At 37.8% G+C, this 15,650-nt stretch overlaps 1 protein-coding gene across 1 annotated transcript; it reads right to left on the bottom strand.

Moving 5' to 3' along the window:
* Nucleotides 1-277: 277 nt before the first annotated feature.
* On the bottom strand, nucleotides 278-2,652 carry rap2b (RAP2B, member of RAS oncogene family). Its single transcript, XM_042774799.1, has 2 exons — nucleotides 1,532-2,652; nucleotides 278-940 (listed from the first exon to the last, which is right to left on the bottom strand). The coding sequence occupies exon 1, from the start codon at nucleotides 2,126-2,128 to the stop codon at nucleotides 1,577-1,579; it is 552 nt and encodes a 183-aa protein (XP_042630733.1). The 5' UTR covers nucleotides 2,129-2,652; the 3' UTR covers nucleotides 278-940; nucleotides 1,532-1,576.
* Between the last annotated feature and the right edge of the window lie 12,998 nt (nucleotides 2,653-15,650).

The raw sequence follows: 15,650 nt of genomic DNA, 5'->3' as shown, positions 1-15,650 counted from the left end.
ATGTGCAGGCTGAGAAAGTATGTGCTATTTCTAAACCCTGAGCGAACATCTGTTTGACACGAAGCCGCTGCGTGTGTCTTTAAGTCATCATTTAAACGCAGCTGAGGAATGTGACGCTCTCTTCGGCGGAGTCACATGATGCTACTGTAACCATCCCAACTCTACGTGTGTTAACAGTGTCATCAAAGTGCATGCGACACAGAATCACCAGAGAGCAGGTTAGCGTTCACTTTCAGATCGCTTCTCAAATGAAAGGAGGGCAAACAAACACTGTGCATGAAGTTTTTTTAAAAATGCATGTATTAAAAGTCTCTTTAAAACAATCAGACAGCTGTTAAAACGCTAGTCTGCAATTAAACGTACAATCGGATTAGAATTTGAATGGTACATCACATTTGTTAAAAACAAAATAACAGAAGATCTGATGGTTTGGGGGCTCCAGTACCTGTGTTGGAGAAAGAAAAAAAACCAAAGAGATTTTCACTCAAAACAAAGAAACAATAGGCCTTTTAAACGTCGTTCACCCCCGGAACGATTAGCGAGTGTAACAGTTAAGTACTGTGTGGACTGCCATGAACCGAGACTGCTTGCAGGTTGGCACTAAACTCTTGAACAGCTTTTTGGAAGGCACTCGACGCGTAACCTCCGACGTCCTCGCGTCAAAACAGTACAGTCCTCGTGCGCTCAGTGGGGCGTGGTTTCAATCGTGACGTCACCCGCCGGCGCACGGAAAGCAATACTTTGATTCACAACAAGGGTTTCCAAGCCGCTTTAACCTCCTCGCTCCCGCGTGTCTCAGTCTTCCACGTTTTTGGGGTTTAAGTTCCAGTTGCGAGTGCAAGACACTTGTGTTGACATCAATGCAGTGCTGCAATTCCTGAAGAGTGATCCGTCCTCCTGCGGAGACGCGTAGCTCAACAGTACAGAATCCGAAACACACCTCCAAAATAAAATACAAACAGACAAACTAATTACTAGAGCTCGTCTGCGTCGCAGAAGACAACACCACACAGCCAGGACCTGAAAACAAAAGCCCCTCGAGTGCTTCTGGTTTCAACCTGTCGGTTTGTCTTTATATATATATATATATTTATATAATCCCAGAACATTCAAGTAATTCTGTCATGTAAACACTGGTTTCAATATTCTCTTGTCGTGTGCAAGACATGGTAGGACACTTATAGGAATACTGATGACAAGTCGACCGAAAAACAAAGTTCTGTCATCTGTGAAAGAAGAGCCTTTCCGGTCCATTGTACATACAGCTGTTTGGTTACCAACATTCTTCGAAATATCTTCTTTTGTGTCCAGCAGACGAAACTCACACAATAAACGATAGCAGAACTCTCATTTTTGGGTGAACGGTCCCTTTAAGGCGACAGTTTCCCCAAAACTAAAGTTCCGTCGGCTCTTAACTCGCGATGAAAGGTGACAGAACTTCGGTTTTCGGCCGAACTTTCCCCTCTGCAGCAGAATTAATCGATGTCTGTCTGTCGTGCGTTTTGTCCTCGTCCTCCGCTCGCGCACTCACCATGGCAACAAACGCGAACGGGAAACCAGAGCTCGCGCTCGGATCTTAAAGAATCGCGCAGGACGCGCAGCACTGGTCGTCTCCGTTCGGCGCCGACGCGTAGTTCATCTGCCGCACGATCTCCGCGAACAGCTCGTCCACGGAGCCTTTGTTTTTGGCCGAGGTCTCCATGAACGGGCAGTTCCACTCGTCCGCCAGCGCCTTGCCTTCCCCGGAAGACACCTCCCTCTCGCCCTCCAGATCCACCTTGTTGCCCACCAGGATCATGGGCACGCGCTCGTAGCGCTTGACGCGGATGATCTGGTCGCGCATGGGCTTGATGTCCTGGAAGCTCTGCTGGTTGACCAGACTGTACACGAGGATAAAGCCCTGGCCGTTCCTGATGTACAGATCGCGCATGGAGGCGAACTGCTCGGTGCCCGCCGTGTCCAGGATCTCCAGCACCGACGGCGACGAGTCCACCTCGATCTCCTTGCGGTAGAAGTCCTCTATCGTCGGGTCGTACTTCTCGATGAAGGATCCGGTGACGAACTGCACGGTCAGCGCCGATTTTCCCACGCCGCCGGATCCCAACACGACCACTTTGTATTCTCTCATGGCTCTGAACGCACGGGCAGGGTCTCTCTCTCACTCTCTCACTCTCGCGCTCAGGCGCGCTCTCTCGCTCTTCGTGCACCCGCGTCGAGCCGCCCTGCTGTTTTCAGTCCGCCGTCCTTCCGCTCGCCGCCGGTCTCCGGGATCGTGCGCGGCCGCTGCTGCCGTTCGGTGAGTGTTCTGCGGTGAGGATGGCCTTGATTCAGACCGTAGCCCAGCATCAGAAGCGCATTCCGCCGTACCGTGTGCCGTGTCTGCGCTCCGGGAGCGATCAACGCGCCTCTCTATCGCGCACACGCGCGCGCACTCTTCCTGCCCACCGGCCGCGGCGCGTCACCAGCGGAGCGGCTCTTAAAGGCGCAGTCACACCGAGCAGATTTTGTTACTGTCGACTCGCATTTATCCAAACAATAGAGCTTTACAATAATAAACGGGAAGTACTGTTGCCCGATTCATCAAACAAATCCAGTGTCAGCTGTAAAGCAGCTCTGCTGAAGACACAACAGTGACATTATTCAGATGTGTTATTGTCACATGACTTCCCTCTGCAGGACACAAAGTGCTGAGCTGCTCGCTCTTTTTTAATGCAATGACAATGACTGAAGATGAATAGCTACAGAAGCCAGTTTCCAACAGGAAATAAAACACAATAGAAGTAATCGTGTAATTGTTTTTATCTCATAATTCAGACTTTTTCCCCCTCACAATTTTAAAAAACAAATAAATAAATAAATAAATAAATGTCACAGTTGTGAGATTTAAACTCTGAATTCTGACTTTTTTCCTTGCAATTCCAAGTTTACATCTATCATTTCCCCCACCATGAAAAAAAACTATATATATATATATATATATATATATATATATATATATATATATATATATATATATATATATAGTATATTAACTGATTTTGTGTTGTGTGAAATAATTTCATTGATTCAAAGTAGATGAAGAGAGATTTGTGTGTGCACTGTCCCTTTAACAGTGTTTAGAGCACACCACACTCAGCTGATAAACTGAGTCACGCTCGACTCTGACCAGAAAACATCTCAGATTCATCGTAAACTCATCTCATGTGTTATCATTTCTGCTGAGAGTTTCAAAACAGACCTAGCGGCTCATATCCAGAGTTTGGATATGTTTGAGATATCATGAGAGTTATGGTCTTAGATATTTGTGTTCAGATCCTAAAGGGAATCTCATTCACTCAGGAATTTCCTACAGACAGGTTTAGGTTTTTTTTTGAAGAGTTTTGTTCTACAGTATGAATGACATATATCTCAAAACTAAATCTAGCTTCAAAATCCAGGTATCTCTGTGTGTATTTATGTTGTAGAACACAGCACGGAAGTCTCTTCAAATAAAGTTCATCTGAATTACTCATAAATTAAAAACCCCAGAGGAAACTCCATGAATCCATCAGGTTTATGACTCTGTTATGTCCAGTAATGCGTGTAATGGAACTCTGTACCAGAATTGCAAAACAAAGATAAGGTTTCCAAAGTGTAAGAGCGTTTTTCCACAGACTGGGCAGATCTGTTTCGACATGTTCTCTGAACACATCCGCACTGGGATATTCCCTGCGATGTGTGACAGTCAGAGGATTCAGAGTGATCAGGACTATAAATAAGACGAGAGACGTGTGTGTGTCAGGAACAGAGCGCAGGTCTCTGGAGGTGTGTTAGCTTTATCAGACAGGAGTGACCTGATCGATGAGTAACAGTGTATCTGACTCGAACTGCACCGATGGAACGATTAAAGCCCTCGTGTCACCAACACAATCACCACTGTTATCATGTACCATTACATTACACAACAGTTAACTTTTTTTACTTATTAATAATTCACTGATCCTCCCTATTTCTTATTCTTTATTTAAATCTTTTAATTTTCCCTTTAAAAATTATTTTTGGAAAAAAAAGAAAGAAAAGAAAGAAATACAGAGTGACCACACAGCATAAACAAATAAAATATATACACTTTTTTAAATGTTTAAAATTATTTTAATAATTCATTTTAAAATATCATTATAAAATTATATTTTTTTAAATATTAAAAAAATATTTTTAAATATTTATTTCTTTTAATTTCACATTTTTAAGATTTAATTAATCATTTGCTTTTCATTTTCTGAACCCCTGCAGTTCCTTCACGAACCTTAGTTTGAGAAATCCTGGCGTAATGTAATGTTTAAAATAAACCAAAAGTAATTAGATAAGGGTGAATTCAGGTTAATTAAGATGCCTAGAATGTGTAATGTACTCGATTATTCTACCCAGTCATATATTACCTAGAATGTGTAATGTACTCGATTATGCTACTAAGTATGATTTTCATCATGTATTTTGTATTCAGTAATAGACTACAGCGCTGTCATTACTCAAACTTCTGTCTAAACGATGAAAGTCAAGGGGGTCCAGTGTTGTTTTTGGACAAAATCAGGTGAAACAAGATAAAAATGACAATTTACACAGGCATAAATTTGAAAAGACTCTTGTGTTTCCAAAAGCTGTGCTGCTCAGTTTCTCTGTCCACATGCGGAGGAATACTTTCAGAAACACACGTTAGCTCGTGAAAGCACATTCAGAATGACTGTGCTGCTCATCATATGAGGATGAGGATGATGTGTTTGACTCTCTCTGGGCTGTTTGTTGTACCACAGTATCAAACTGTGACGGACAGCACACTAACATGACTGTACAGAAATCAATGTGACCCAGCATTCACACGGCTCACATTCAGGACACAGACAGGCAATTATCTGTTTATCACAGCTCTTTGAAGACAGTTGTGCTTGTCTTTGTTTTCACTGATCGTCACACTACAGATCGTCTTCACCTTCAGACAGCACACTTCAGCATCACTCTCACTGAAGAGACTGAGCCATGCAGCACAAACACAGGCCACAGACATTACCGTTTCTTTTTATTGTTATATTATTGTCATTAAAAGAATATGATGCATATGAATATATTTGTTTGTTTGTGGTGTTATCATTAGTATCATTAATATCTTGAATCTGTTTTGTCTTTTATATTTTTTGTTTTAATTTTAAATTTTTTTGTAATTTTTTTGTAATTTTTTTTTTTATTAATTTTTATTTCAGTTTTAGTTGGTCCTTTTGCTACACCAAGTCAAACTAAATTAAAATGAGAAATGTTGCCTTGGCAACAAGCTGTAATTAAACAGTGTTATGGCGGTTAATGTTTATTTTATTTCAAGTAAGTAAAAATTTATTTTTAATGGTTTTAATTTTAGTTTCAGTTTTAGTTAACTACCCTGTTTCTTTGTTTAAATTTACTGTTTGTGTACATTTACTGTTTTTAAACATAAGCTTAAAGAATACCTCCTAGCTCTAGCATTTAATGGGGTATAGTAGTTGCATTTGTAGGTTTTCAAACTGAGGGGTTTATTTCTTTGTTATTTATATGTGGTGTTAATGATGTATGTTTTTATGATTGTTTATGTGTCTGTACAGCACTTTGTTCAATGACAAGTTGTGTAAAAGTGCTTAATAAATAAAGAAAGAAAGAAAGAAAGAAAGAAAATTATATCATGTCTTTTTTGTAGGGATTGTAAAAATAAATGATGAAATGTAATGACATAAACATGTTAAAACAACACGCTGAAAAACATGTGACTTTGAAACCATTTTCAGTCAGAATTTTCAAGTAAATTTCACAAATAATTACAAAGAAACAGTAGATAACATTGAGATAAATGTGAAAGTTTGTCGTAGAAAAAGTGAAATAGTATTTTTTAAAGTGTACTGTAATCTGCTTCTCATGCGTTCCGGCGGCTGACAGTGAATCCACATCAGATCCTTTACACTGGAATTACAGCGTGTCTGCACTCGCAGAACTCAGAGACCAGCTGTTTACATAACATGATCAACACTGAGAGAGTGTGTGTGTGAGAGTGTGTGTGTGTGTGTGTGTGTGTGTGTGTGTGTACCTCCTTAACCATATTTTGGGGACATTTGTACCCAAAAGTGAGCTAAACCTGACAAAATTTACAAAAACTTCCCTTTGGGGACGTCCTCATCTGTAAAAAAGTTTTTTTTTTAATGCAGAAAGTTTTTTGTGAGGGATAGATTTAGATGTAGGGTGATAGAATATACGGTCTGTACAGTAGAAAAACCACTACTCCTATGGAATCTCCCCATTTAGATAGTGTGTGTGTGTGTGTGAGAGTGTGTGTGTGTGTGTGTGTGTGTGTGTGTGAGAGTGAGTGTGTGTGTGTGTGTGTGTGTGTGTGAGTGTGTGTGTGTGTGTGTGTGTGTCTCTCTGTACGTGTGTGTGTGTGTGTGTGTGTGTGTGTGTGTGTGTGTGTGTGTGTCTCTCTCTGTACGTGTGTGAGTGTGTGTTTTTTTGTGTGTGTGTGCTTGTGTGAGTGTGTGTGTGTGTGTGTGTGTGTGTGTGTGTGTGTGTGTGTTTTTCTTTTTCTCCCTGAACGCTTTCAAGTGTGTGTGTGTGTGTGTGTGTGTGTGTGAGTGTGTGTGTGTGTGTGTGTGTGTGTGTGTCTCTCTGTTACCTGTGTGTGTGTGTGTGTGTGTGTGTGTGTGTGTGTGTGTGTGTGTGTGAGAGTGTGTGTGTGCGTGAGAGTGTGTGTGTGCGTGCGTGTGTGTGTGTATGAGAGTGTGTGTGTGTGTGTGTGAGTGTGTTTGTCTGAGTGTGTGTGTGTGTGTGTGTGTGTGTGTGTCTCTCTGTACGTGTGTGTGTGTGTGTGTGTTGGTCTGGGTGGCTGTCAGAGCCGCTCGTCTGGTCAGATTCAGTTAAACTGAAGTACAGTGACTCTGCGCTCCGTTTGGCCTGAATGCAAATGAAAGCACTGATGAGTCGCACTAATTAATTACGTGTATAGCCGCTGTGAGCTGCTATAGATTTCCTGCCTGCTTTTGAATCATTCTCTTGGCTCTGATAGGAGGATTCAGGGTTTGTTCCCGCAAGCGCTTTCAGATATTCCCTTCAGCTTCAAACACATTTATTTTAGTAAAAGTCACAACTAACTGTTCTTCAAGCAATATCTGAAATGCATCTCTGTTTTAAGGGAAACTCAGCAAATGCTTCTGCAAATTAAACTTTCATTTTATGTTTTATTACAGAAAAAAAAAAAAATGCATGAAATCACAAGCACATTAGTGACGCAGAATCAGGCATCACACTTACTTTGGAAAGGAACAGGAAATTAACTGGATTACTTAAGAAGACAAATTTACTGGCGGCTCTAATTAACTATCGATAAAAAAGAGAGAGAAAGGAAATTTCACACAAGGGAGACTGGGACTTGTTGTTACAAAGATTATACATTATTTTAATGTTTTTGAAAATTTTCTTTTCCAAATTAAAAATCCAACATTACAATATTTTTATTTATGCAGTTTAATAAATACAATATACGATGGCCAGAAAAATTGACACTGTTGCCGTGGAATCATTTTGTGCCTCATAAATGTTTAACTGCTTAAATATTGTGGGAAAAAAGAGCACTTATTACAGAAATAAAATACTTTAAAAGAATATTCATTTGATGTTCTCAAACCCTTAATTGCATGTTATTTACAATTAAGTAAAAATATTTTACAATTTATATTAAATGCAATTAGCTGAACTTTAGAGTGTTCTTCACCCACTTAAGTAGGACTTCAGGACATCTTTATATGTAATTTCATAATTACGTCTATTGTTATTTAAATATGATTAAAGTTACTGCTGAATGAACAGACAACGATCAACTAAAATATACTTTAATGTCATTTCTATTGATAGACCGTAATTACAAATCTGTAATTTAACACATTTAAAATATATTAACTTCACATGTAATATTAAACAACACACTACAGTAAAAATGATAATGAAGTACTTTCCATGTGCAAAATTAGTGTATTTAAAACAGAACAACATATTAAAACAATGATTTAAAATGTATTTTAAAGTTTATTTTGTCATTACTAGAAAGTTCACGTAAGTCTGCTTAAGTGTGTTAAGAAGCAGTCATGAAAGTGTCTCTCTTTAAGTCACTTAAGTGGCCTTTTACTTCATCTGCAAGTACAATTAATTATAAAAATGTACTTTTAAGATTTGAAGTACACTACAAGTGCACATTCAATATAATTAAGCACACTTCTTTTTCTCAAGGCATTAAGCTGTTTAATGGCATGTTCTGTTGTGACAACAAGAGGTATATATTATACAGAAATTAGCTTTTGAAAATTGGAAAAAAAAGCATGACAACTAGTCAACATAACTAGAGTGATTATTAATATGGGAGGAATGTAAGACTGTATTTGACACAGAGACTTGATCGAGAGCCTGTTCTGAGTGTTGCTATTGTATTATTAAGTGATTATATTATACATTCGTGCTGGTGTCACTAGTTCACCACTAGAGGGCAGCTCTGGATGAGAGAAAACAGACCAGGTCATTTATTATTTCTCCTGCTTTTATACTGAGATTTATTTCTGTGTCTCTCCATGGATTACTCACTTATATTAGCCTGGCAGTGACCAGATGATCCAGATGTTGTGTGTGTGTGTGTGTGTGTGTGTGTGTGTGTGTGTTAATGAATGCAACTCTATGCCTGTCTACAGAAAGTTGTATGCTTTAGTTGCACACTTGCACAGTTTCACTCTGTTTAGTTCATTACAGTTTTTTTTCATTACAATCTATTGTCACCCAGTTCATTTCTAAATGTGATTTCTATTCTATACATTAAGAAAGAAAGAGAAAGAAAGCAGGTCCAGCCGGACATGCAGTGAGTGCAGCACAAAAACGTGTTTATTCTGGATCTGCTGAAGCCCTGCTGTGTTTCTCCTCACAGCCTCATGATTGTGACGATCCGCTGAACAGCTGGACGCGGCTGGACAGAGAGACAGAAACCCTCTGACCCTCCACAATAAACGCCTTTCATGGCTGACATTTGACAGGCATTAATAATACATGTGAAGCTGCGCTGGAGGAGCTGAGAATGAGCTGCGGTCAGTAACAGAGCAGAGGAAGACATGCTTAAACCACTTACAACCAGCCCATGTGTTACACGCTCCAAATACTAGTCTGCATTTCTAATGTAATGCCTTTTGTCCCTTACAGAATTACATGATCATGACAGCAGTTTGAGTCAAACTTGAATTGAAAAATAAGATGAATTTCAGAAAGTCTAGCCGTGTTCGGTTTGATCCTCTTTTGCTGCATGAGTCTGTGTAAAACCTGACGATCATGTTATGATCTGAGAGCATCTTCAGCATCAGTGAAAGAACATCTAAGCCTTCTGGACAAAACGTACACATGATCAACGTATAGTGAAATAATTATGATTATCCATGGTCAAGTAGCATAGAAATGCTCTTCTCAGCTCTTGCGCCCTCAGTAGTGAAGTTGAGTGAAGAGTGAAGTCTAAAAGCTTGACGAGCACGAGACATTAGACTAATTAGTGTGAGAGAAGCAGATTGTTTCCTGATCGGGGCTCATATGTGATAATGGAGAGTCAGTAGTGATGGAATTACAGCAGACTGAGAGCAGCTCTCAGACACACTGCTGCTATGAGAAACAAACCGCTTTCCTCTGATCAGTAAAAACACATTTATATTTCCGCTGATTTCTCACATGCATTTACTGATCATTCAAAAACAAAAAAACAAAAAAAAAAACAAGATATAAATATGGGAATGAGACAACTATAGATGGAGATTAAGAGCATGTACGAGCTACACATGAAACAAAAAGACAGAAATGACATGTTTATATAAATCAGTCTGGTCACATGTTTGTCATAGCAGAGATTTCTGGAGAAATCTGATTTCATCACATGGTTCATCCTCTCAGTGTTTCGTTCTGCTTTCACATTGAGATGCACACACAAACACCACGACTCACATTCTGCTTAACCACACTTTACAGTTCCAGAGTTAGATCATCAGCTCAGCGTGTGGGTCATTATTTAGGGTACATTTCATGTCCAGTGATGATAATTTCCTCAGAAATGTCATGTTTTATCCACTGAGAGAACACATGCTATAATCTCAAACATGCATTTTGAGCACCCTTGTTTTTACTTAAAATTGCCTTCATGTCCCTTAAAATATTGTTTGCATCGTCTGCTTTGTAAATTGAGTCTTGAGTTTAAAATAATAATAAAAATGTTAAAGTCAAGATTATCCATATTACATTTATTTTTACAATTTAAATACATTAGAAAAATATATAGACAACAATTACTTTTAAAACAATTGAATTTTTTCATTTGAATTTAGTTTAACTTGTTTTTTAAAAATAAAATTGAAATAAAAAAATGAATAAAAACTGTATGGACATTAAAAAACAAAAACAACTACAGATGACAAAAACACACAACAAAATCGTTAAACCTTTAACTAAAAATTACAACAAGATGAAAAATATAAAAATAAAAACTGATTAAAAAACTGCAGTAGTATCTTAAATAACACTGATCTGATCTTCAATGACCAATTGTCAAGGAGTATTATATAAATTAAATTATTATTCTTTTCATTAATAAAGAATTTATTTTTAACACCTTCAACCCAAATATATATATGTACGATCAAAATTTAATGATTGGTTGTTTTATTGAGAAAGCATGTTGTTTTCACACCTTTCTCGTGATGCTTTTTTAAACACAATGGAAGTCAATGGAAAGTTTTATGAGAGCCAGACTCTAATTTAAGCTCAGTGTTGGATTACACAGTGGATCACTCCAACACAAAGTCACAGAGTCTAATTTAAGCCAGAAATTCAGTTCAGCCGTATCGACTTACTGCACGCTCCAGAGATTCATCTCCAGCCTATATACCCATACACTCATAAAACATACTGATTTTCTTTCATGATCCTTCGCATCTCTTATTTAACAATAACATCAGCGTTAATTTATCCACAGAAGATCATTTCATAAAATGAGTGGGAGAATTTCCAGCATGCTTTCCTGTGAAGTTGCTCTACCTGTTTCTAATTGTTGATATGTTTGTGAATCTAGTAAATGTCACATCAGTGCGGTGCTGCTCACATTGAAAGAAAAGTGAAGAAAGTGGCCAGAATCATATTAGCCTCCGGTGCATTATACACAGACGTCTGCCGAGTTTCAAGGGTGTTTTCTCCCTTTTCCCTAATAAATTGCAGCAGTTAGGTAGAATTTGCCCTTTTTTAGAGGCCTGATTGAATAAAGCTCATGAAGACTGTGATTAGACTCTTGTTATGCTGCAGATAGTGCAGACCGGGGCTAGTTGTCACAATCAAGTCTTTACACTTTGTGCCTGTACAAAAACAGCGTGGAGAACAAACTCACCCTGAAAAACAAAAAGTGTCAAAATGAACCCAATCTACATGAGAAATCAGACAAAATATCTTTATTCTGCCCTTTTGCAACAGCATCTAATTATAAACAACATGATTCTGTAGGTCTGTGTAAAAATATAGGGGAGTTTTTGCAGTCACTCTTTCCATTTAAAAATAATTTCTGGTTCCCCAAAGAACCTTCTATGCAACAGTTCTTAAAATAACCATTTCTAAAGAACTTTGTAATAATCTGAAAAGCAGTTTTCCACTACACAGTAAGGATGCTTTCTGTGTAAGAGCAAATGTTCATTCAGAAATCCCTCACGGACGCCTGCAGATGACGGGAATCGCTCTGCCAGTTCAAGCAGAGAGTCTTTCATTAAAGAGATAAAATATCCATTAGAGATTTGTAGACAAATGGGGAAGAGCTCCTAAATGTTAGAGGGCAAAGCGCTGAGGTGCGGATGAAGCAGTGACATTAAAACAGCGGCGGCGGAAAGACCCGTCATTAATCATCCGAGCCTCAGATCTGTCACTCTCTGTGATATTGTGTGAAAGCACGAGGCCAAAACTGAAACTCAGTTCAATTATCTATAGCCTAGAGTCTTGAAACTGAGGGACTCGTGCTCTGTTTTGGGGTTATGTAGTGTTTTCTTTAATATCTCATCCTCATTCCCCATTACACATTCACATATCATTACTAGATCACATTAGTCAGGTTAAAAGGCAAGTTTCAAGTTTATTCAGAGAAATAAACCTGGATGCTTGCAGGAAAGATTTCCACAGACTGCCTCTAAAAACACTTGAAACAGCATCATTTTATTCCCGTCTTCAGGCACATGCCCACAATCTGCCGTCTGACCCGTCCACTGGTACCCTTTCACATGCTGCATGGACACTTTCACATGTCTGAGGTTCTCAAAAGCAGAAGTTGGCATGGGCGGGGAAATTTCTATAGTGGTGAAACACTTTATTTTAAGGACCAGTTCTCACTATTAACTAGATGCTTGTTTGCATTCATATTACTAGCATATGTGACCCTGAGGCACAAAACCAGGCATAAGGTTCATTTATTTTTTTATTTTTTTAATTTTCATCATCATCTGAAAGCTGAATAAATAATCTTTCCATTGATGTATGGTTTGTTATTAGGACAATATTTGATATTAACTTGAAAATCTGGAATCTGAGGGTGCAAAAAAATCTAAATATTGAGAAAATCACCTTTAAAGTGGTCTGAATGAAGTTCTTAGCAATGCATATTACTAATCAAAAATGAAGTTTTAATATAAAAAAACCTGAAAATCTATGAAAACTCCTACAAATGCAACAAGATCAGCTGCAAAAATAACCACAGCTTTTCACTGCGTCTCTAGTGAATCCTAACAGTAGATTTTACAAATGATAGTTTGTATATGAAAACCCGTTTCCACCAATGAACAGTAAAAATAAATAAAGGTAATTGCAACATTTTATATCACAGTTAAACTCAGAACTGTGTGATAGAAACACAATTCTGAGAAAAAATGTCAGAATTGTGAGATAAAATGTTGCAATTACCTTTTTTTTATTTGTTATTCTGGCCCTTATTTAAAAAATACAAAAAAAATAATAAAAAATGAAATTCTGATAAACTTTGCTAGATATAAGATATTAATCCATTTTTCTAGTTTATTCTAGTTAATACCTTTTTCTTTTCTTTTTTCTTTTCTTTTCTTTTATTTTCTTTAATTTATACACTTTTTTTTTTTTTGGTTTTTTTTATGTTTTTTGGTTGTAATAAAAGCATTTCACAGCATGTCCTACTATGTATGGTTATGTATGTGACAAAGATTTGAATTTAATAATTATGAAAACTATGAAAACACATCAAGGGCCCGTTGCTGTAAAAACTCATAATTTACACATTTTCCCCCTCAACAGTTATGTTACTGATGATGAGTTATTATTTTTGTGTACATTAAGTACTCTATAAGAAGTGAACATTTACACTGTAGATATGTTTGTCTCTGTGTGTGTGTGTGTGTGTGTGTGTGTGTGTGTGTGTGTGTGTGTGTGTGTGTGTGTGTGTGTGTGTGTTACACGTTTGCTGTGATGCACAGAAACGACCCTCTTGACTGAAGGCTTTGTTTGACTGAAGAGTTTAATAAGATCTGCTGGGCTCTGTCTGGACTCTGTGAGCCGTTTCACCGCTTCAGCTCTTTCCACCTACTCTCAGAAGGAACAGAGTAGTTTATACACTTGTCTATTTCAGAAAATCTCTTCCTCATATTCATGTTCATGTTCAAGAACATCATGAGTTGTAAATGTTTTAGAGAAGTGAAATTTGCCCATGCCCTGTAAGAGGCTCGTGTTAGTATCGGTGTTTGTGGAAGAAAAAACTTGACTTTGTGTGTGGCTGTGATATTACAGGAGTAAAATATAATTTTGAAGTGTTCTGGCATATTACAGCTTTCCTTTTAGGCTCTTTAGAGAAGAAAATGTTGAAAATATAAAGATCACAGTGGCAAATATCAATGAATAGTCTTTGAAAGCTGCAACAACATCAACTGATCAAGCTCAGCAACTCTGTTTAACAGAGTGTGTATATATATATATATAAAGCTCACAGTGGATTTACAATGAGTGTCTAGCTCTTTGTTCCAGTTGTGTCACTGTATGAGAACAGCTGAATCGATCTTGGCAGAGATTCTGTGTCCGGATGCACTATTTCTTGCCAAAAACATACTTTGTGTTAATTAAGGATGTACTTGGGCATTTTTTACTGTAGAATACATTTAATCACAGTACAATTAATTAATTTCTCCCTGACAGCAGTTTGTGGTTATAAAAACCTGGCCTCATTATCATTACACTTATCTTCCTCTCTATCTGTCCGTCTCGGTCATTTTCTCTCTGTCTGGTTTGATAATGTCTGGTGATGTCAGCGGTTTGTGTCTGAATGACACCATCCCCATTCGCTCTGTTCTCTCTGTAACTCTCTCTCTCTCTCTCACACACACACACACACACACACACACACACACACACACACACACACACACACACACACACACACACACAGGGAAAGAAAGAAGAAAAGGAAGAAAAGAGTGAAAAAGTCCAGCTGCAGTTGAAGTCAAACACACCAGTTGTCTGAAAGACTTTTAACCTTTTACATTTTTTAGGCAGTATACAGTGTTCAGTAGAGTAGTAACCTTATGTTGAATGCATTGCATTGTGGGATGCAGTGTTTCACACACTGTATACTCTATACTGCACATTTAGACAAAATGAAGTAGGTCATCCAAGTATTCATGCATACATTGCATGCATTATTCAATATACATACACTAGAGAAATATGCAATTCAGAACATCTTCCCAGTCTTGTTTGCCAATAACAATAATTAAACGTCCACAGTTGCTTTATTGTAAGTGTATTTCAAATGAAGTACAGCATCTGTGTGAATATCTGCCACGCACAGCTCCGAGTGAAGTTCTTGTTATTCTCATTCATGTGAGTGTTCTCAGAGGAGCTGAGGGTTGGTCTCTGCTTGTCAAATGCAGCTGTTTCTTATAAATCTGTGATTTCAGTCTAATGGTTAAGATTAGTAACAAAAATGTTGAATCTTGAATCTGGGAAACTGCTGAACTAAGGCGCCTCTCAGTTTATTGTCCCTTTTTTGTAAGTCACAGTTGCACAACCAGTAACTTCACAACAGTAGTGTGCTGATTTGATGTCAGTGAACTATAAAACAACAAGCATGCGTTATACTGCAACAAACCACAGGCCGACACAGTGTGTGGATTTGACTCAATACATGACAGCTGTATTACTCACAAACAGCAGCTTATGTTGAGTTCAGACCGGAGGGAGTCTTGTCTTCATCTGTTTGATAAACACCTTCAAGCTTAATACTGTAACAGATTATTATATATAAAGTACGCCAGCTCACTATCACAGCTCACAGTATCTTCATTTAACAAACAAACAATTCTATCATTGCAATAAAATACAAAAAAATATAAAAAAAAAAAATAAAAACAAATAAAATCACTTACAAATTTTTTTAATTTTATAATTTTTTTTTTATAATGCGCTTTTCTCACACCCAAAGCAGAGTAAAAAGACAAGTAAAATACAAATAATACAGTATATAATACAGTATGAGACGACAATATAAAACAAATCAATACCCTAAACAGCAGCTGACACTTAATCATAGTAAGCAATTTTAAAAAGGTGGG

Source organism: Cyprinus carpio, chromosome A18, assembly GCF_018340385.1.
Source record: "Cyprinus carpio isolate SPL01 chromosome A18, ASM1834038v1, whole genome shotgun sequence".
In the NCBI taxonomy this organism is placed as follows: Eukaryota; Metazoa; Chordata; class Actinopteri; order Cypriniformes; family Cyprinidae; genus Cyprinus; species Cyprinus carpio.
This window is presented reverse-complemented; position numbering and strand designations above follow the sequence as displayed.